Below are 22,732 nucleotides of genomic sequence, written 5' to 3'. Positions count from 1 at the left end.
CCGAGCGGCTCCCGGGGTGCGCAGGAAGAGAGGCGTCCCGCCCTGCGTGCCGGCTCCTCGGCGCCGGCCGCCTCTGGGCCGCCTCTGGGCCGCCGCGCTGCCCCGGGGCCCGCCCCGGGGAGGGGCTTTGCCGCGGCGTCCCGGCCGCGCTGCGCTGCCGCACGTCCGCGGAGTCTCCGCTGCTCTTCCTCGCCGTGGCTGCGGCCTCGCCGGAGCCGGAGCCGCGCGGCAGGTCGGAGGTGAGCCGTGCCCCAGCCCCCGGCCCGCGGCCTGACGCCGGGCCCGTCACGGCCGCCCGGCGGGAGCGGAGCGAAGCCGCCCGCGTCCCCCGGAGCCGCCGCCACCCTCGGCGGGGATCCCGCCCGCGGGGAGGCGGGGGCGAGCTGGGGTGGGCTGAGCTGCTCTGCTCGTTCGTGGCTCTGTCCAAGGTCTCTTGGAATCGCTTCTCCTCCCGAGCGCTGCGCCAGCTCCAGGACCCTTTCGTTCTTTCTTATAGAAGTTATTTTCTGGTCCGATGTGGAGCTCCTCCTGTGGCTCCGCTTGGCTTTTTCATCATTACTTCGATGTACAAGTGACAGAGAGTCAGCTCCCACATACGGGCGAGACAAAAGACTGTTTTTTTCCTGTGGCTGTTGAGGAAGTTCTGTCAGTCTGGCAGGTTCAGCAAATGCTGCACCTCGTTCTTTTATGCTGTCTTTGCAGAATCGTGGCCTTGCAGTAGAGAGGCCTCTGGGACAGGAAACGTCGAACTACAGAAACAGCTGGGCAATTTTTTTTCTATTTTTTTTTCTCCCCTGGATCTGTTCAGTTGTAGAACTTAAAACGTTTTAGTGACATCTCAGTGGAAGTAATGCAGTTTGTATTGATGTTTCTAGGGTACAAAACGAGTTACAGGCAGCTTTCTGGTTTCAGATAATTTAGTGTCCTTATGGAAGGAATGAGATGAGAATCTTCCTAAACATGAAGGTGTTCAGGCTTGTGGCTCCCTGGATTTGCATGTCAAATTCAGTCAGCTGTATACTTTGGAAGCCTTCAGTAAGGTTTGGAAGTTGCTGCTTTGCACACAGAGACTGAGTGAAGCTGTTCAGAGGGCTGGAGTGTGGCAGGCACGCTCAGGCTGCCCAACTGGGAGTGTGCAGCAAGGAGGGAATAGGCTGTAAGAGCCTTGATCTTGAAACAGTTCTTTCCATCTCCCCTTGTCCCAGGACTTCAGCCTTACCTTTTGTATGCAAGTGCTGTAAAGAGCTGAGTGCTTGTACTGTAACAAAACCTTCCTGAAAGCAAATGCATTTTTTTAGGGAAAATGTGCCAAATTTGGTCCTAGAAACAAGCCATAAATCAGGATCATAGATTAATGTATTACCTCATTAATTAATTTGTTTATCTAACTAACTAGCTCCATCCCAGTGCAAGTTGGAATGCCTACTGCTTCAAGTCCACATCCAGATTTACACCTGTCTTTTGAAGTTGAGATGTGAGGATGAGGGTGGGAGAACAAATAGGAAGCCCTAAGGACCTCAAATAAAATTAAGCATATTCAAGCATACAAAAGCCTTCCTTTCCTTAAGTGTGTTTTGGGGTTTTTTTAAGTGACCCTAAAATCATTATTTGGTTTCATGCCTTCTGGGTATCTGTTGAGTTTGGCATGCATGCAGGTAGAATGAAACTAAGGTCTTTATGTCAGTTCTGTTGAAAGAACACAGGCTTGATTAATTTCTGTTTAACTTTTGGAAATTTAAGCCATTTTATTCTGACAAAGTTCTGAATCTGGTTTCTGTGACTTAAAAAATACAAGTTAATGAACACAATTGAAGCTAACTTTGTGTGGACCAGAGAGGATCTATAAGAGTTACCAAATTAAAACAAAATAATAGATTACTTCCAAGAAGGGAGTGTACTAAATATTAATTGTGTTTTGTATTCATAAGGTAGCACACGAGCCACAGGAGGAATCCAAACACAACTGAAGATCATGGCAACACACTGGAGAAGAATCCTGACAGTGTTTGTGACAGCTCAAGTACTATTTGTGGCAAATGCCTTTGAGGAAGAGGAGGTACCAGAGGAATGGATTCTTCTTCATGTTGTCCAAGGTCAGATTGGAGCAGGGAACTACAGCTATTTGAGACTAAATCACGAGGGAAAGATTGTTCTTCAGATGCGGAGTTTAAAAGGTGACGCAGACTTGTACGTGTCTGATGTGACACTTCACCCCAGCTTTGACGAGTACGAGTTACAGTCTGTAACTTGTGGCCAGGACGTCGTCCACGTGCCTGCTCACTTCCGCCGCCCTGTGGGAATAGGGATTTACGGCCACCCCTCTCACCTAGAGAGCGAGTTTGAAATGAAGGTGTACTACGATCGAACAGTTGTACAGTACCCGTTCGGTGAGGCTTCTTATAACCCTGAGGAGATGGAGGCGCACCAGAAATATTCACAGTCTGCAGAAGATGAATCTCAGGATGAGGAGTCTGTTTTCTGGACTATACTTATTGGAATCTTGAAATTAATACTTGAAATCCTTTTTTAAATTGATACACACTGGACTTAAGTCACACTTCATCCTGTGAAACTGGTATGAATGACTCGCTGTAATATTTAATACTCACACGTTTCCCGAAGAGATATTCAGGTTACATTTCCTAAACCAGAAAGGAAGTGGGGAGAAAAAGCCATATTTAATTTTATACTGTAAATCCTCCCCAGTACGTAAAATTAGCAGCCAGCACAGTATTTGCAGTACTCTTCAGAGATCAGGGTTTAAAAATGAGTGTATAGTTGGGATCTTGTTAAATTCACTTAAAATAGGTGCTTAGAAAAATCAATTCCAATTCAGTATGTTCTATTGTTTTTTATAAAGAAAAGTGAATAAACTACTTCAGCCCCCCCCTCTCAATTTAGAGCATATTTAAAAATAAAACCTGCTTCTTTTCTGGGCAAGCATCTCCAGAAAAACAAATCTGCAGCATGTTTGAGTATATTCATGGAGTTGAGGAGCTTAGGGTGAAGGGAGGAGCAAACAATCAATCACCTAAGGGAATAGATGGTCTTTGACTGCATATGCTGTACATCACATCAGCCACCTGTCAAACAGAAGGTGGTTCAGTCACTCATCACCACTACAAATCCATGACCTGAATCAAATGCATGTTGCTTCTTTGCTATTACTGCAGGGAGAGGGAACCTTCACCTGTTGTTACTTGTCAATATGACATTTTCATCTCTCATCAGAAACACCACAGCATATAGGTATCTTAAACTTGAGAGGTGCCTTCTCACACTTCCCTTTATAGCTTTTTGTGATTGATTTTTTTTTCAAGCACATTAATAAATTAGTCACTAGCTTGCAAGGAAAATTTCTGCTGAAAGGGAGTTTGCAAGAAGGTCATCTCATGCCCACTTTTCCTTAGAAGTTACTTTTATCAGGAATATTTTTTGCTTTGGTTGAGTTTCAGAATAACAGCTGCTATGCAAATAAAGTACATTTAAATTGCTCTGTAATTTTCTTTTCACAGAGCTTACTGATGAGTGCACTGAAATAAACAAGTATGTTACTATAATTTATACAAATGCCTGTGTAATTTAAATTTCATTACTGAAAGACTTCTCTTTTGATTGGGAATTCGGCTTGCCTCTCAACACCTGACAGGACATTAGTGACTTGTATCACAAAAACGTCATTATATAGACAAAGTTTATTTAGTAAAAAGGGAAAAAAAAAAGTGGTATTGCTCCTCTAATAGAGTGGTTGATTAAATAGCACCAGAGTATCACTTTAATTTGTGCAGTAAAGTTTTGGACAGCAAGTTTTTAAGGGCTTTTTTAGCCCTCCTTGCTGTTTTTTCCCCTTCTTCCTCCTCTTCTGGGTACAGGAGGTTCTTTCTGACAACAATCACAAATCCAGCGACCTAAGAAAAGAAAGTTATCAATTATTAGGAAACTAAGTTTGTTACTCTCTCATCTATTTAGGCAGCCCTTCACCAATTTGTTAGGTGCTTATCTATTTGCAGTACTTCCTTTAATGCAAACAACCAATGCTTTTAAAGTTGAGCATCTTTTCTATAAAGCAGCATACACAATTCCCTTGCAGACTCACTGTGTGTACCCACTAGCAACACCAATCTTCATGGACCTCAGGAAGTGCCAGCACTCCAAGAAGGTGGTTATTAGGTAATGGCTTTACAAACGATGCTCAAGTTTGCCAGTCATATTTTCAGGTCAATGACTACAGTTTGAGGTCATGAAGTTAACCAGAGCAGAAATGAATGGCAATTTTTAAACATTTAACTGTTTATATTACAACAGCTGGAATCAAAGGCTGCTTTGGTAATTTTGTAGTTTTGTAGACACAATCTATTTTGATTATATTTTTAGGTCAGCCTCAAAGTGAAATCAGCCACAGAATCTGTATGAAAGTGACAGCTAGCTCCTGTGCTTCCCAGAATGGGGCAGTGCCGTGTGTTCAGGGAATACTGCCTCTGAATATGTATTCATGAATTTACCATGGACTTAGAATTACATGTAAAGCAACAGTACCACCTGTTATTTTCTTTCTACTGCCCTGAGTTGGCCACATGATATGAGTGACTGGGCAATTTAAAGCTACTGGCTTGCCTGCCTACCACAGAGGTACTTCTGTTGCAGTTTTGATGTTTAAGAATAAAAAAGGGAATGAAAGAGTTTAAAGAGATATTTAAAAATATTAAATTGAGACAACAATTTCATTTAGACGCTAAAACAGGACAACTAATTTGAAAGCTATACTCTAGCAATATGCAGCAAATTTTTTTTACAGGTTTCTTCAATGAAAAGAGGCAATTATTCTCAGTATTCTGTGGATATGGAAAAAAATAGTTCTGAGTGAGCCTGTTCAGATTACGCTGTAAAAACTAATTATATTTCCTACACAGGAATTGCCAGGTTTAACTGTGCACAACCAAATATACATGAATAAAGCTTAGTAAAAAAATCGAGTCCTATAGTGTGAATGCTTTCCTAAAATGTTTCTTACTCTTTCCCTTCACACTTGTTTTAAACTATTCTTTCAAAAGCAGTGCATGTATTAGTTCTGAGAGTGAGCCCAGGACTCAGAGGAAGTGGGAAGGGAACAAGTAACTCTTACTTTATTACCTGAAGGGATAGCATCAAGGCCCACACAAAAAGTGTGATAACCACGGTCACATACATCACAGAACATCATTTCTTCTTCGTGGTGAGGCTGCCCACATATAATGCACGTTTTACACTCCATACATTGCCAAGGGTAAGTCTTAATCATAGCAACAAGCTCCGGGGTCATATCAAGGCAAGAAGGGTGGCCTAGATGAAAACCAGTAATATTACTTTTATGCCTGAAATGAAATTTAATATTAGTTAGACTGTTTGCTTTTACCAAACATGAAGCTTAGGTCATCTCCTGGTGAGATCCCACAGTGCACTGTGTGAGAGCACAGAGAAGAGATGGGGTCGTAACAAAGGACAGGAAAAGCAACTGAACTCTTGCTACACAGAAGTACACCAAATATGTCCACAAACAGATCTGTCAAATTCCCTTAGGAATCCACTTAGTGTATGTAGATACTCACCACTGTTGTCACACTGGGAGCAATGTATAAGAGCTTCAGGTTTTCCTTTCTTGTTGGACTCCTTACCCTTCAGACAAATTCCACATATAGCATTTGGAATGACCTTTGGCTGGAAGGGTAGAAGAGGGCTATAAATTCATTCCAGAAGAATTTACAGATTCAACAGGAAATGTCATCTATCTCCTTAACTATTAAAATTAATAAACTATCTGTCAGGATGCGTGAACCCTGAAACAGTGACAGTCACTGACAACCAGCAGCACTGAAAAAAATAATAGATTTAACTACAAAATATTTTGCATTTGTCATACGTAGTGAGTTATATGTAAATCCAATTGGATCAAAAGCATGTACTTGCCTCTTCCTATTAATTCATCAGTTAACATTCTCCTCATGGTAAACTAAAAGTGACATAGGGTAAAAAATTTCAGGAAGATTCTTCCAATATAGAATACTACTTTATGAACTTCTGTGTGGATTCCTGTTTATGAAGGAAATTATATATACTTTTTTATTTGCACTACATTTGTCCCCACATACAGAAAATTAATTATAAAAGAAAAAAACTTGATTTTTTTCTATTTTCAGTTTCAAATTATCTGGTTAGCTGTGCTGTACAGGGCTGTATTTCTTTTATCGTTCCTTCTTGTATCCAGTCATAATCATACAAGAAACAAGAGCCCTGCATTTGACTAGAAATTTACATTTATAATTTTTCTAAGTGATCATCTGGAGTGTGTCTGGGTCCATGAGATCCATGTAAAGGCTAAGAGAAATAGCAGGCTGTTACAATGTGGAACATCTGCGTATATACTCTGTGTGCCAACTCCATAGATGATACACCAACTTTCATCCTGATGAGGCCTGAGGAAGAAGTAAGGCATTCCGAATTTCGGAAACATGGCAGTAGTTACATTGCTGAGCTTTGACTGCTGCACAATGAAATCAGTGAGAAATGTAGCCTACAATTTACTTACTCACTGATGTTAAACTGACTAGTGTCAGTTTGAAGAAACAATGTTGTGGCAAAGACACAGCTAGCAGAGGGAGCTGAAGGCTTCTGAACAGCTTGTCAGTAAGCAAGAATCTCACTCAACTACCAAACACACACGAGGAGAAGAATGAGGTTTAATTTTAAAACAAATTTTAAAAGTGAAAACATGAATAAATAAATAAATATAATTACAAAGATCTTTTGCAATACAACTTATCTTTAAGTGTGTTTATTTCCCCAACCAGTTTTTGATAGCACCTAGCAAGGTAATTAGTATTTTGACTCATTTTTAAAGTATCAGGATGCATTACTTTAAGTTTTCTGAAGTTTTCAGTGTGCTTTTTATGTCAAAGCATGGCTACAGTCTGCTTCGAATTGTTCAGTCTAAGGAGTTTTATTCAAGAAAGCAAAACACCACACCGTATGTTTACAGGTAACTTCCTTCAAAAGATGACAGAGGCATTCATAGACACTTTTTTTTTTGCTTATTTATTTTAAAAAAGCAAAGTCAACCTGTTTTATACATAAATATAATGAAACAGTAAAAGAAGTCTAACACACAAACATGTCTACAAAATAATAAATATAATGGAAGCAAAACCACGCATAAACTCTTTTACTGTTAACTATACTATGTGTCCTACATGTATACCTTTATACCCTGCTCCTCCCAACAAAAGTGGCACATGCTTAAACTTTGTCAGTGTGGCAGCATTTACCCTTCCATTGTTTAAGCTATTTTTTAAAAAAATGTATTGTAATCTCAGAAACCGAGCCTTTCTAGAATAGCAAGCACGCTTTTCTGATCAGACTTCTGGCTTGCTACAGATTTGTATTTTACTGCCTTTAATATACAACAGCACACTCCCCAGCACTCCAGCCAAAGTGAGCTGCTTTTTTGGACACATCTAAGTGTTACAGGTGTGTGCAGTCCACATTCTGATACATTTAACTCTCAAGGCAGACATTGCTACAGACGCATTTATCAACAATGCCTCCATCTAGTCTTAGTTCACTAACCTGTATTCATTAGAAACCGTTTATATTAAGGGGGAGGGGGGGAGAAGAATCACAGCCTTTTAATAATGAAGTTTCAACAGTATGGAAGTATTTTTACAAAAACAAAAATTTTAAAAGTCAAGACTATTCACATTTTAATCCAGTTCCATTCTACCACCATAAATGGCTTTGAGAAATGCTAGAAAAATGTCTGTCAATTCCAAATGGGAAGTCACAATATCCCATCTCATTAGGAGTAAATTTTGCTTTCTATATCCCCATCTCATTGGGATAAGATAGGAGAGAAAATGAATGCAGGCTCAAAATGATGACTGTGCTGTGTAGGTTTTCACTTCCATGCTGCTGTGCTGCAGCTCTCAAAGTAAGCTTTCCAACTACACCATTTTTATAACATCCTATTCTGAATGCAAAGTGTTACATTTTCATATACAGTGACCCAAAACAGAAGTGTTGCAAAATAAAGATATTCAATACATCTCAGTTTTATGTGCAAAAAAAAACCACCTGTACTTTTAACAGTACCCTGTGTGTGCAATTGTAGCAGTCAGTCCTGCAGCAACAGTCTCACTACTTGTAACATGACAAAATGTAAAACACACACTAATTGTTCTTTGTTAAAGAACTGATAATAAAAAAGACTCCATATAAAATACAGTATTTCTTTTACTTGAAAATAACTCAGTGGAAATGTATGGAATCCTGTAATACTCATAATGTTGCTATAACTATACATACATATGCTGATGCTATAGCAGTTATCCCTCAATTTTAACTACACGTAACCAAAAGATTAGTGTCCTACAAAAATAGTCAAATATTAGAGAACATTATAGAACAAAAGTATTATAAAGATTCTGTGAACAGGGAAAACATTTTGAATCAGTTAAGCCTTCGGCTAGAAGTGCCTTAACACGTAGGCACATATGGCAGGTATATTGTTGTGTGGTGTTTTTGTAGACTTAAAAACAAGAATCATTCTATCTTGCCAGTTAAAATGGCTCATGTAATTTGGCTTATTGCAAGATTTCAAATATTCCCACAAACAAGAAAGCCAATCTTCTCACCCTCCCAACATATCATTACCACTCCTGACTGAACAACAGCCTGATGGTTGATGCAGGCAGGGTATGCTGACATTGTAACGATGTGGCACTCTAATATATAATTTATAATAAGACCTTGCTACTGACAGAATCAGTGATTTTGAAGTAATTGCTACGGAAATCCATTTTCAAAATGCAGTGCTGTATACTACTATTGCTTTCCTGCAATTTTAAGTTCAAAACTTTGCTGAAAGTTCTGGTCCATCAGTTCTCTCTCTACGCATTCATAAGGCCATCAAATAGATTGAACTCATCAAACATTTGGGCATCTCACAGCTAAGTGAAGCTTCTGTAAACCAGTGGCACACAGTTTCTAATGTCAAGTTAAACAAAGCTAAAGCAAAATTTCAGCCTTCATCTTTGGATTTCATGTTCACGGGAATACTGAAATGCATTCTATGTCTACAACTTCTTGCAAAATTACATATAAAAAATATATATATGTGGTAACCACAGTCTAAATCTACACAGTTCACGCATTTCTTAGTAAGTTCCTGAAAAGAGAAAATGCAAATGGAGCTTGCTGTCTGTTATGAACTTGTACAGACACTGTATGTAGAGGAAATTTATCAAAGCTACCCAATTCTTGCTGGAAATTAGCTTCTTATTGTAAGTTATAGTTTATTTACTATTAACTTGGTAAACACAGATAGTAAATATTTATAAACATAAAATGCAATCCATCAACAGCTCACTTTTGCTGAGACAAATTCTCAGTATGTACAAACTTGTCACTGGCAAGTGTTCCTCATCCCATAACTGTCAATAAGCATTCTTGACTGGTAAACACTCAACCCCATCTTAACTTAGTGTTTTCCCTCTTTATGCATCTATTCCTGCTCCCATTTAAGTCAATGGAAAATTCCAATTCCTCTAGGTGGAGCAGGACTAGACAATTACATGCATTAAATGTGTTACAGTTTATTTAGTTCCTCAGTATGCAGAATAGTAACACATAACAATGCATGTCTATACCCATTTCTTCTGGAAAGTATTTTTATCATAATCCTCAAAATTCTTGTACAGGAATACTGAAGATGAGGGTCCTAGGTCTGGCAATCACTGCTGAATAGCTGAAATATCTTAACATCCTCACCAAGTTTCTAGTTTAGATAAAAACATATTGCCCACAAACGTTACTACATAGCATGAACTACATAAAAAGCTTTTTTCCAAATACTGTTACAGGGGTTACATAGTTGCCTATACAGCTGAAGTAAGCTTTTTGTCTTCCATCCTATACATCATAACATTGCAGGATAAAAGGCTGTATTTAAAATGAATATCATAACAATATGTTCAGCCATACAGCTGCACTTTATAGGACTGATCTCTTGGTATGCTGCCATATGAAATAAAAAAAGGAACAGATAGTGAATGCTAACTTCAAACTGGCACATACTTCTGGCTGCTATGTTAAAGCAGACAGAAAGATGTTGAGTTCCAATGATAAATCCACAATGGATTTTTCTACTATTATTGCCTATGAATCTAAGAAGTTAACCCAATAGGAGGCCATTGTACAACTAGGGTAAAGAAAAGCCCAACACGAAATATAAGCAAAAGGAAATAAGGAAGCAAACAGATGGAGCACACAACAGGAGAACAGCTAGTGAAGTACAGCAAGCAGAAGTTCCACATTATTGAAAAAACCAATTACTTCAGGAAGAAGCTGGTGAGTAAAATTCGGTCAGGGGCTTTTTTCTTCTACCTTGTACCCAGGAACTGATTTGGGTAATACAGAACGTTTGGAACCATCTTTTCTTGGAGTAGCACTTTTGTCTCTTGTTTTTTGTCTTCCCTGAAAAGAATCCTCCTGGTTGTCTGTGGCGCAATCACCTTCAGATACATTGCCAGACGAATTGTCCTATAATAAAAATACCATAGCTATATATATTTTATTTTTTTTTGGATAGACAGACAAGTCTTTCCTATGCCCCTCAGAGTCAACTAAGGTAAGAGAAGGATATGTCATTCCTTCTGCAAAAGCATGGGGTTTATCACAATCTAGAACACCTTTGTTCAGAACATTCATAATCTTGTTATTTTCTGGTTTAAGAGACTGGCATAATCAACAGCAGTCATGTTTTTGCAGTTGGTCTTGGTACCAGTATGGGGAGCATAACAGTGTAATTCTCCAAAGCGTTTTCATTAGAAGTCAATAAGAAATCAACTACATGCAAGATGCTGTTTACAAAATAAAGGGCCAGCAAAAAGTTTAAAGTGCCCTTGTCATTCATTTAAAGTGTACAAGGACTGCCTTGAATTAAACATGTGAAGGTTTTTTTTCTGCCACCCTCACCTACTGTTTTCACCAGGAGCAATCTAAATATTTAATTTGGACTGCAGCAGAAGAATGCCATCAGTGGCAAAACACACTTCCACATTTAATACAGAACCAAACAATAGAATTTATTTTACAGTTAAAGCTGTTTTTTTGTTTGTTTTTTTTGAGTAATGAGGAAGCAAGAAAGCGGGGAAGAGGTTCAAAGAGGGTGAGAGATCAATGTAGGCATACTTAAGAGCAGCAGCACAAGACTTTTCTCAGAGAAGTGTTAATAAAGGCTTCCAAAAAGCTCCAGAAGGAAGCAGTATGATTACCCACATTTATAACAAGGCTAAATAACAATGATGCCCTAGAGTAAAACACTCTGTAAATAGCAATCAGCCTGTGCCCCAGGTCCTGAAATCAAAACAGACAAAACAGACACAGAGCAACTAGCGGAGTGTAACACAAAAGCAGATGGAACTATGTGGCAACAAGAAATTGTATGTTTCATCATTATTTTAGGGGAAGGGTTATTTAGGTCAGACCCACTAAAACACTACAGAAAAGAAAACTGCTACCAACTCCAACAGTGGAGAGGGGGGGTGGTGTGAAAAATGAGAAGTTGTAAAGTATATTATGGGGCTCACCATAGAGATCTGACAAATGGTAGGTAGCTCAAATCTGACAATGTCCCACCTCTGTGTTTTTTCTGAACTATATGCCCCCTTCAATGACTAACAAGCTAAGAAACCCTGCTCCCACAGCAAAAACTACTTAGCAGGAATCTGATTATTAATCCTCCACTCTTCTCTACACTTTTCAAATTCAGGGACATTTTTTCCTTCTGTATTCTGTCACAAAAAATAAAAAAGTTTTCTGAGCCTCTGTGTAAAATCAAAAGGGTAGTCTACTTGGTTCAGTTACTTTTCTTTACCATTAATGAGAATGGAAGTCAGTGGAAAACAGGAAACTGGGAAAAAAAGCAGTTAAAGACCAACTGACCAACTGTAAAAAAGCTGGAGTGTGTTTAAACCAAAAATATGAGCTGATGTTTAGCATGCTATGTTTACATGATTAATTCTTCTCAAAAAAACGCAAGCAGGAAGAGTGTATGAAACATTTAGCACTCCTTTTGTTAACCTACAAGCAGACCGCTTCCTTTCTTCAAGTATAAGTATCTTACAAAATTCAAAGAAGTATTTACATGACAAAATCTAGAATTGTACATACCCACTGTCAAACATGTTCATCAATCATGCTAGAAATGGCTAAACACACTGTGACATCCCACTCCTGCTAAAATTAGGATTAAACTTCTGGAAAGAGATTGTCATCAACATAAAAACTGAAGAAATACACCAATGGTTCACTTGTACTTAGTTAATTTGAATCTCGGCTCTTGAGCATTTCAAGAACTATCAAGGTATGTCTGAGAAAGTTAACTGTTAGCTGACACTTAAGGGAATTTTACATTTGCATTAAGTGGAAAGAACATAAATATCTTTTAGAAGATGCATTGTAAAGCAAAAAAGCACAGTGCTTTTGATCTTCTTTTTTTTAATTGGAATGAACTATTTCTACACTGAGTACTTGCTGCTCCACATCATCAAAAAAAAAATTATGAGGTTATCAACACCTATGCTTTGGGGTCAGATTCTGTGGGACTTCAAACAGCAAAATATACTGTGACCTGAACTATAGTATTAATTCTCCTCAGAAATGCCAGCAACTTCCACTTGGGAAAAAGGGCATAATGAAGAGCTGCACTGGGAAGTTTCTTCAAAATTTCTTTAAACAAAACAAAACAAACAAAAAAATTTTAAAAAGAAAGAAAAGGCCTGAAATGTCAAATATTTGTTCAATTTACTCCAAAAATGGACCAAAGAAAGCAAGAGAGAGCAATGTTATGAAATAAACAGAAACATTAAAAAAGGTCTTCCCTTCATTTTGCAAATGTTGAAAGATTTTAAGAAATTAATTAAACTAATGAAAGTGTAGGGAAAGGATTTTTTTGTTCAAGAATACTTTCAATTTGTCTCACCGAATTGCCTTTGGTTTTCCTTTTTTCATCACCTCTCCCTTCCTCTGCATCATCTGAATCTCCATCACTGTCCAGTGTAAGCAGCTCCGGATCCAAAGGAGGTTCATAAAGAGCTGTGTTTAATGGCAAGTAACGAAGTTCATCTGGAGAGTATCTGAAGTTACATAAATAAAATTCATTAAGTCACAGAGTACACACAAACTTCAATAAGAAAGAGTCCCTCTTTTTTCAGCAAGGCACATAAAAACATGCAGTTCTGAAAACAAAAAAAAAAATTAATTTCTCCTACCAAATGTGATACCATGTATAGTACTTGTTTTCTCTGTAGAGCAGACATTCATGGAACACAGGTGTATTTGCAAGGTTTTAACCAATCAATGTTACTACGTCCAACACATCATACACTTTGTTTATGAATGTACAGTGCCCTATAATGTGTACAATTCTAACCCAGGGCAAAAACCCATGTCAGAATACAACTGTATAGCTGATTATTGAGAACAAAAAAATGCATATGAAAATTTCAGAAGAATGTAAAGGCATAATCTCACTGCTTATAGCCAGATACTGCTCAACATGCATTATCTACCCTTCTTCTTTTTAACCTTAAAGACTAAGAAAAAAGTGAAAGTCCTCTTACTGCTGAGGAAAGCATTGCAAGGAACAAGATACTATTTTTCTGCATATAATGAAAGGTCATGTCTTTCACCGAGATGGAAAAGCAGTTCCACTAGCAGTGTACAAGTGCAAAATAAACATAATATGAAGTAATTTTGATTAAATTGATTTAATAAAATTGAAGTCCTTCAGGAACATCCTGTAACATGCAAATTTGGGGTGGGCTGTATGAACACACACTGGAAGGAGTAAGGCACATGCAGACAAAAAGCTTCTCTACAGAAAACCAAGCACATACAGCATGAATACTATCTCTATTGTACAAGAGTAAGACCAGCAAAATCTTTAAATTTGTATGGATTTGTTCAATGATAGCATGCTTCTAGTAAAATCTTATTTTTATGTTAACAGTCAAGTAACACATTTTTCATGAAATTTAAAGTTTCAGCTTGCATTGCCTTTCTTACTTACAAACCCAACCGGACCAATTTTTTTTTTAAAGAGTTTCTAAAAATTCAAAATAAAACAGCAAGACTGTCACACAGAAGACGTGAGCTCACAAGCCAACATCAAACCACTTTGATACAAAAACATTAATTTTACCACACGTGCAGAGGCAGATGATAAGTAAAAAGGGGGGTGGCAGGAGTGAAATCAATATCCCTTTTTACCATGGTAAATAACGGAGCGGACCAAATCTCAGGCACTGCAATACATCAGCAAAGACAGTGCTCTCACAGTCAGTACTGTTTTGTTGACACAAGCTGTCACACTATTCACCTCTGAAGATTATGAAGTGTCTCAAACTAAAATTAATTTGAAACCTTGCACCAAAGACACTGAAATATTTTCCACCTGCTAGATGTAGACAAAAAGAGGTCAGTGCAACAGAGCTGGCAGCTGGAATGCTTTTAAAATACCTTTTGTAGTACTCCTGGAACTGGCCGGGTATGAGAGCCACTGGATAAGGACTAACCTTTGTTCTCTCTGTAGGCAAGACTTTGTATTTTCCTTGAGGCACCTGGATAATCTGCATTGTTTAATATTTAAAAATAATTACATTTTTGTTTCAGATACAAAGAGCACAGCCTTCCTCACCAAATACTCCTAAAACTGTTTTTTAACTTGCCAGTTTACTGAATTGGAACAGCTACCTGAGTTCTCCCTTGAGAAATTAAATTCATTAAAATGTTAAGAGATCCCACTCACAAAACAGTATCATGGATTACATCCAATTCTAAAGTGTCTTGTGAACTGAACAAAGATTAGATAAGGACTCTTTTTAAAGTACATCATGAAAAATAATTTTGAAATTAAAATCTAACAACTGAAACAGTAAACACTAACATTTGTGGCTGGCATCTATAGCATAATTATCACTGTTGGTCCATACTGCTTTAGAGTAGAAAGAACACGTCCATCTAATTCTGCAACCAGACTGTACTATTAAAAAAACCCCACTATTATAATTATGTGGAAAGGAGAAACTTACAGAATAAGCCTTCCTTCACTTAGAAAAAAACAGAAGTAATTATCCACTACCTTGTCTCTAACATGGTCAATACCAGGAAAACAAAAGCTTCCATAATTGTCTGCCATGTAACAATCTGCAGAGAAAACTTCTGCTTTACTGCCTTCATAAAAGCAGAACAGCACTGCTTCAAAATTCCAGATAATTTTTTTAAGTGAGCACAGGGGCATCTGAATATGCAATACAAAAATAATACAACACCTAACAAAAAACAAGGGCATAATAATGATAAGCAGCACACTTCTAGGTATTAAATAAGTTTTCCTTTTTACTTCAGGATTTGTCAGGCAAAATTTTGGAAGTATTCAGAAGAGGAATGAGCCATTTACATTACTGAACAATGTTCTTAGTTTTATGCTACTACTGTCAGAATAAAGACATGATAACAAAATAACAATGAGATTTTAAGAGCTTCCTCAGACAAGTATTTTCAAGTTTGAAAAGTCTGCACGTTCAATATATTTGAGATTATTATTTTTAGCAGTATAACCCATAAGTCTCTGTATGACTGAGAAAATAACCAATCCCATTGAAAATAGTTAAAATGGTACCAAAACCAACTTCACTAAAACAAGAAGCTCCATCCTCACAATTGGTATGAAATTTAAATCTGCCTACATGTGTCTGTAAATCAAAATAGGCTCTTCTTTCTTCCATCCGCTCTCGGTTTAAATTGCTGTTGAATTCTGCAGCTTTCTTGGCAGCTTTTTTAATATATTCTGGAACTTTACTGGCTTCTACTTTCTGTGTGTTCTGCTGCTGCATTTGCTGGAATAAAAACAGTTATATTAATTCACATATATTTCACTATCAGCTTGAGAAGAATCTCGCCTCACATTCCATTGCAGATTTGGTTCACGTTAGTGGTAATTACTTACAGAATACTCTTTGTAATGATCTGTTATTCGCTGCCGTTCTTTCTCCTGCAGTATAACAGAATACTCAGCATGTTTGGCAGGGTATTCTTTAATCATCAGATCAATTACTTCATCACTACGCAAAGCTGTTAGACCTAAAATAAATAAAAGCAGTAATGATGCTATCTGGCAAAAGTAACTGTAGGTTATTTATATCTCAGCAATGACCACATATTTATATCCCACAATAACCAAGCTACAGTGCAAATCTGAAGGTTCCAACACAAGTAATCTCCAAACATGGACAATAATATGCCACTACCACTGATCATAACTATAATTTTAAAAACAGTGGTAGTTAACTCAGCATACATCTCTATTGGCTATATGAGGCAGAATGTAACATTTTAACTCTAAATATAAAAATTAGATACGGTTGTCTTATGCACAGTTAAGTTTAAAAAAATAAGACAGCTCGCAGGTGAGAAATAAAGGTGGTATGCTAAAGATTGTTAGCATATAAAATGACATTACATTTTCACAGACCCATGATACACAGAAAAAAAACCCCATGACAGCATCATTTAAACTCCAACATGCCCAAACAATATATATGAGAAGAGTAAGAAAACAGCCCTTTCAATATAAGCCTCAGAAATTACACCAATCTATTTCAACTATATTCAAGTGCCCTAGTATACACTCTTCTAATTTCTAACATAGAAGCTGAACCATTTAAGATACACCAATGTTTGCTGGGCTGCAATGCAATGCAGCAAAGTAAGACTAACGTATATAAAGACACCCTGTACATATATATGCAATACATATCACCATGTATAGATATACCTATAATGCATATGTATGAGACCACACAATTGTGGTGGTCTCTCTTCTTAGAGAAAAAGGTTCTACAAGTTAATTTAGAATATAGCAAAATCCCCTCTAAGTTATTAGAATAGATCCAAAATACACTTGTTAATAACCAATCTGGAATATTGACACAACATGGCCAATTTACTAAGCTAATAATGAACCAGCTTTAATTTCAGAATTTATGCTTCCAGTTCAGAGGGATGCACTTCTTCTCTACCAAACTGAACCCCCTTTTTCAGAGTGCCATTCTTTTTATACTGTAATAAGGAGCCCAACAATTTGTTTTCTTACCTAGTGTGCATTGAGTCTCTGTGATAACATTTAGTTCTCTGAGGTAGAGTTTCTCCTTGTGAGATAAATCTCGCCTTTCTAAATCTCAAAAAAAAAAAAACCAAAAAAAAACCAAAAACAAAATAGAGAAATAAAAATGTGTGCAGTAACTGAAACTCCCCTATAAACACTGTTTAAGTATTTCAACAGCTTTGTTTCCAGGCAGCTAGAACCTGTATAATACTGTTATTCCAAGAAACATGACAACTTTATAAATTAATTTTAAATTTAACAAGCAATGTGGAGACATGGTAAATTTTCTTGACCTATAGTAGATCAAGACCCTGCCTACAGTTATGATTTACAGAAAAACTAAAGAAACCTGATGTTGTAAGTTCAGATGCAAAAAATTTTACCAAGCACTGAAAGTACAGTCTTTTTTCTTTCATCACGACTTTTAAAAATAAATTCCCCAACAAAAGAGCCAGATTGGACAACTCTGGATAATGAAGCTCAAATACTAGAACCTTCACAAACATTTTTTTTTAGTATTATTCCACAGTGTAGGAATGTTGCCACAATTCAGGAAAAAATACAGAGATGAATTATATAGTAAAAAATCATCAACAAATCCCTAAAAATAAAACTCACATCAGTTTTCAAACATTACTCTCTGATCTAACTCTCAAATCAGACTTCTTTGCAAATTTTCAGTGGCAATACAACGAAGTCTTATATTACTTCGAAAACCAGTGGATACATTATAATTTCAGTAATGAAAATATAAATTTCAGTATAATCCAGGTCTGCTTTTCCTGTCTTTTTGGGTTTTTTTTTTAACAGCTAGCGTATCCTATAACCAAAGAAGCACAGACTACATCCAAACTGTTTAAGGACACAAGCTTTTAGAAGAAAAACTTTTAAAAATAAATACCTGGATATTTTCTTTTAAAGGAAGTCACACCCAAATATTCACTAACTTGCTCCTGAAGCATATAGTATTCTCCTGTTTCATCGGGTGGCCATTTGTATTCTATCAAATTTTCAGCAGGAAAATAACTGTACCTAAACATAAGAACGTTATAACAAATCACAACAATCCTTAAGAATACTACTTACATCTCTAGAAATTCAGTAATTCCTATCTGTATGTCAATGAAAACTAACTACAAAGTTGGACAAGCACTTTAAAACACTGCATCCTGTTAACCCATTTTGAAAGTCACTTTGTTACACCCAACCTCACACATATTTCTCTAAATCACCATTTATCAACATGATAAGGAACAGAATCTGAAGAAACTGATATCCATCATAATGGACAGGACACCAGGAAAAGCAACTACTACAGAGTCAGAATTCATTCAAGCACACAATGTTTAAGAAACATGTCAACTGTGCTTCTGATTGTAAATCAGATGCAGCACATTTTGTGGCACTGTTAAATAAAATGCCTTAAAATATGCTGGGAGTAATAGGCATCTACCTATTTATAGGCCATCACCTCAATTCAGAACGATGTACGAAGAATACATAAGTAATGAAAAAAGACCTAATACTTAACCATGCTAAGTAATAAAGTCAGACTTGCAACAAAAAGTGGGAATTGTAAAAAACAGTACTACCCAAGGTCTTGACTGGAAGTTTCACAGCTTCGAGAACTGTCCCCTGAGCCCATACGCCGTCTTTTGGACGGCTGGCTGCCATCATTGGAATTTTCTTCTGTGTCATCCTGAAATGAAAATAAATACTTTAAAAATCAGACTACTCCAAAGACACTGCAAAACACAAATCATCACTGCAAGGCAATCCACAATTTAAATATACTTGAACTGCTAAGCCACTCTGTGACAGCGCTAACAAACAATTCACAAGACAATCTATGTAACAAATTATTCATTCTTATAAACTACCTGCATTACATATGGTAGCCCAGAAGCAGAAGTGGGTGGCTTCTCACCTGTGGCATAGGTGGAGTTCTGAACAGACAGAGCTGTAGCTCTGACCACCAAGTTCATAATTCCTGATGAAAACTACCTGTGGCACTTGATCAGACTAGCACTCCAAACCAAAAGCAAGTGCAAAACAAAAACCCCAATTCCTTGCTGAGAGCTGATGCTTACAAAATCGGGAAAGTATTACCAAAAGCAACACAGGAGTTTATAGGTATACAGTTAAAAGAAAAGGAATGGCATACAGTTTACAAAAAAATACCATTACAAGCAAGTAGCAAAGACTTGTGTCTTTAGATGAAAAAATATACGGAAGAAAAAAACCCATCTTGGTTTTTCAACAGATACAGAAGAGAACAAAGCTATTACAAGGGAACATTCAGACAGGTGTCACTATTTAGATTTCATGTGACCAATATAACAAAAGGGAATAAAGAGTAAAGAAGAGGGGGAAAAGACCAAAGCAAAACAAAGATTTCTGCAATATCTAGAAGACAGTGACTCAGTTGATGTTGCATTTTCCACTGCTTTGCTGTCCCACAGTGTTGTGCAACTCCTACCTGAATTATCAACAATCTCAAAGCATCTAGTGACCAACACTGTCTGATCATAATTGAGATACAGAAAGCAGAAATCTTTATGTGAATTGCCTACTGTAACCAAGAGTTGAGTCAAGAACAAAACAGTAGTTTAAGTAATTGAATCTCTAACGTGGAGCACAGAGTGAAAGAATCAATTTCCTAACTTCTGTGAAGTTTAAGCAAGAGGAATTAACCTGTCAGAAATAAATGGATCAAACCCAACTATACTTACTTAATAATGACAACAATGACTATTAGGTCTAGCATTGCTAATGTCTTTCATTCTAGTATGTTTTACTTAACATATTACTTGAAATATCAATTTTAAAATATTCCAGCAAACAAGAATACATTACTTTTATTATGTGATATTTCACAATGTTGTAATCACGACAGGCCAAAGGCAAAAAGCATTTGCTCATGGATTTTTGGCTTATTTCTTCTTTTCTGCAATTTTAACAAATATTTTTCTTCCTCTTTAAGTAGCAAGAAGAACATCTTTCACACAGTAATAAAAATGGAAAAGCAAAATTTAATGAAACTGTTTTCTTAGTGAAGCCATCCTTAAAAAAAGCAGTATGCAGCCTCTCCACTCACATTACCAGTAGCACCACTTTTTAGTATTGCTGAGAATATCCTGTATGAACTCAGAAGAATGGAGCAGCAGTCCCCAGTCAAAACAACATTGCATTAGAATGTTTTGTGACACAGTTGCCTCCATCAGTTGTTCATTTCTACTTCCCATAAGAATATTAATGCACTCCAAATCTTTTTAACTGCTAGACAAATACCTGAATAGGCCCAAAACAACCCTCTGGTATACCAAAACTTCCAAGAGACTTCAAAACGTCTTTAGAAGACAGATCTCAACCTGACGATTTGGTGGAAGTGCCTGACATCAGTTTCTCCTTTCGCTTTGTAATTTTTCATTTATTAAACCCGACATCGTTACAAAATATGATTATCCATATCGTAGAGAGATCAGTGCTCTCTGTTCCCATTTGCTTCCTTATTTGCTTAAAATTTCACGAAATTCAATCACACAAGTCCAGTTTGTTGCAGATGACTTAGTAAGAAAAGGATAGCTGTTCTGTGTCTCCCTTTACATGAAAAGTTAAACACTGTCCAAGAAAGCCCCTTTCTCCCTGAAAACGGATGTTTCTGTAAAAAGCCTGTTAGTCCTTATGAAACACGGTGACGTTACAAACTTCTGGTACGTCTATCCATGTAAGATCGACGTAACGCTCCTCTATTAAGCTATCGAGAAGCCTGAACTACCCGAGCCGTGTTTCACGGAGCGACTGCCGATCTACGCCGGGAGTCTTTGGCGCCACAAGTGCCCGCGGTGCCCGGGATGCGCGGGAGCAGCCGGCAGGGCCAACGCGGAACTGCCCGCGGCCAGACCCAAACTTTCCCGGCTGCGGCGCTGCCGCGGTGAGGACTCAGCTGCCGCGCCGCCCCCGGGAAGACGCCGAGGGACTTTTGGGAAGGAGGACGGCACCGAGCCCCACAGACCCGCGCTCAAAGTTAGGCCCAGGGCGCGGGAGGCCGCCCGGCTCCCCCGGCGGGCGTAAGGTGATCCCGGGGCGGGCGGCTCGGGTGGGAGGCGCGGGTCAGGGCGCCCAGGCGCGGGGGCCGCGCGAGGCCTCCCGCCGAGGCGGCTCGTTGCGCCGCAGCTCCGCGGCCGCCGCCACCCGCTCTCACCTTGAGGGACTGCGCGCCGGGCGTGGCCGGGTCGCTGTCGCAGAGGCGCGGGGACAGCACGGCCGCCATGGCCGCCGCCGGCTGGGCCAACAGGAGCGACGCCGCCGCCCCGCGACCGGGCCTCGCGCCGCGCCCGCCGGCCCCGCCTCCCCGCGCCCTGCGGGGAGCGGCAGCGGCCCCTACCGGCCAGCGCGCGCACGGGCGCGGCGGCTCCTGCTCCGCCCCCCTCCGGGCAGCCCGCGGCGACCCCGGCCCGCGCCGCCGGACCGACACCCGCACCGGCCCGGCGCCGCCCCGCGGGACCGGCGCGGGGGACCCGCCGCCGCCGGTGCTGCCGCCGCCGTCGCGCCCTTCTCCTCCTCCTGCCGCCGCAGCTCGGGCGGCCGCGCGGCCCGGCCGCGAGCGCGGAGCCGAGCCGCCGCGGTAGCGCTTGGGCAGCAGCGCGGGACGGAGGGGCAGCATCCCCCCGGCGGGGTGGTCAGCGCCGAGCGCGGGAGCTGGCGCGCAGCAGGGCCGGGCTGCTCCGCTCCGCCGGCAGGCTCCCGTCTTCGGGAACGTCAGCCGGGGACGAGCTACGTTTGTGAACCATCAGCCCCCGCAGGAGGGGGGTTCGGGGGGCGGGGGGCGCACTCGGAGGAGCCGCTACGAGCGCGCTCGCCCCTGCGACGGAGGGAGGGCGCGTGCGGCCGCTCCCCGCCGCTGCGCGGTCGCGCCGAGCCGGCTGCGCGCCGGTGCCGCCTCCCGGTGCCGGTGCCGCCGGTACGGGCGGGCGGAGCTGAGGCGCAGCTTCCCTACACGCCACGGGAACGACCCGGGGACCGGGGTGGCGCGCCCGCCCGCCGGCAGCCGGGCCCAGTGGGCGCGCACGGCCCCGCGCCGGCGAACAAAGCGCACGGCCGCGCCCCGGCCCTGGCGCCGCCCCCGGCCGGGGCTGCCCCCGCCTCGCGTGTGAGCCCACCCGCGGCCCGGGCTCCTCGCCGCCCCTCGAGGTTTGCCCGGCCGCGGCTCCAAACGCGCTCGGACCCAAGCTGGCCATGGGGCGTTGGGAAGCACCGCCGCCCCGTCCGCGTTTGTTTGCCGTTCCAAACAATAAAAGGGGCGTGACAAAGGCACCAGCGCTCGATTTCCACGCACGGCAGATCAAGAAGCGTATGTCTAAGCACTTCACGGGTCTGCCGAAATCTCATTTTAACACAATTCAATCGGTGCAGCCATTGCCAGTTACGGACCAATTCTCAACAGCCTCACGATTGACCCTATCGTCCTCCTGCCACTGCCACCAGAAGCCCCTACACCAAAGTGATCTAATTTGCCCAGTTCAGGATTTGTTC

The 22,732-nt window shown here is 40.2% G+C and overlaps 2 protein-coding genes across 6 annotated transcripts; one reads left to right on the top strand and one right to left on the bottom strand.

Moving 5' to 3' along the window:
* Window positions 1-2,540, top strand: C3H6orf120 (chromosome 3 C6orf120 homolog). 2 transcript variants are annotated; one of them, XM_062490203.1, is made up of 2 exons: window positions 1-239; window positions 1,929-2,540. In XM_062490203.1, exon 2 carries the CDS (start codon window positions 1,973-1,975, stop codon window positions 2,528-2,530), a length of 558 nt encoding a protein of 185 aa, XP_062346187.1. In that variant the 5' UTR covers window positions 1-239; window positions 1,929-1,972; the 3' UTR covers window positions 2,531-2,540. The 2 variants fall into 2 exon arrangements, with proteins under 2 accessions (XP_062346187.1, XP_062346186.1); XM_062490202.1 differs by lacking the exon at window positions 1-239 and adding an exon at window positions 688-760.
* A 1,216-nt stretch (window positions 2,541-3,756) lies between these two features.
* On the bottom strand, window positions 3,757-21,863 carry PHF10 (PHD finger protein 10). Of its 4 annotated transcripts, none has more exons than XM_062490199.1 (12): window positions 21,402-21,515; window positions 18,790-18,896; window positions 18,099-18,229; window positions 17,186-17,269; window positions 16,040-16,173; window positions 15,780-15,929; window positions 14,551-14,660; window positions 13,013-13,166; window positions 10,414-10,569; window positions 5,586-5,694; window positions 5,131-5,319; window positions 3,757-3,908 (listed from the first exon to the last, which is right to left on the bottom strand). In XM_062490199.1, the coding sequence occupies exons 1-12, from the start codon at window positions 21,468-21,470 to the stop codon at window positions 3,823-3,825; spliced, it is 1,479 nt and encodes a 492-aa protein (XP_062346183.1). In that variant the 5' UTR covers window positions 21,471-21,515; the 3' UTR covers window positions 3,757-3,822. The 4 variants fall into 4 exon arrangements, with proteins under 4 accessions (XP_062346183.1, XP_062346184.1, XP_062346182.1 ...); XM_062490200.1 differs by having other exon boundaries at window positions 17,186-17,263; XM_062490198.1 differs by lacking the exon at window positions 10,414-10,569 and having other exon boundaries at window positions 21,402-21,863.
* Between the last annotated feature and the right edge of the window lie 869 nt (window positions 21,864-22,732).

Source organism: Cinclus cinclus, chromosome 3, assembly GCF_963662255.1.
Source record: "Cinclus cinclus chromosome 3, bCinCin1.1, whole genome shotgun sequence".
NCBI classification, from domain to species: domain Eukaryota; kingdom Metazoa; phylum Chordata; class Aves; order Passeriformes; family Cinclidae; genus Cinclus; species Cinclus cinclus.
The sequence above is the reverse complement of the archived record's forward strand: the minus strand, read 5'-3'. Positions and strand labels throughout refer to the sequence as shown.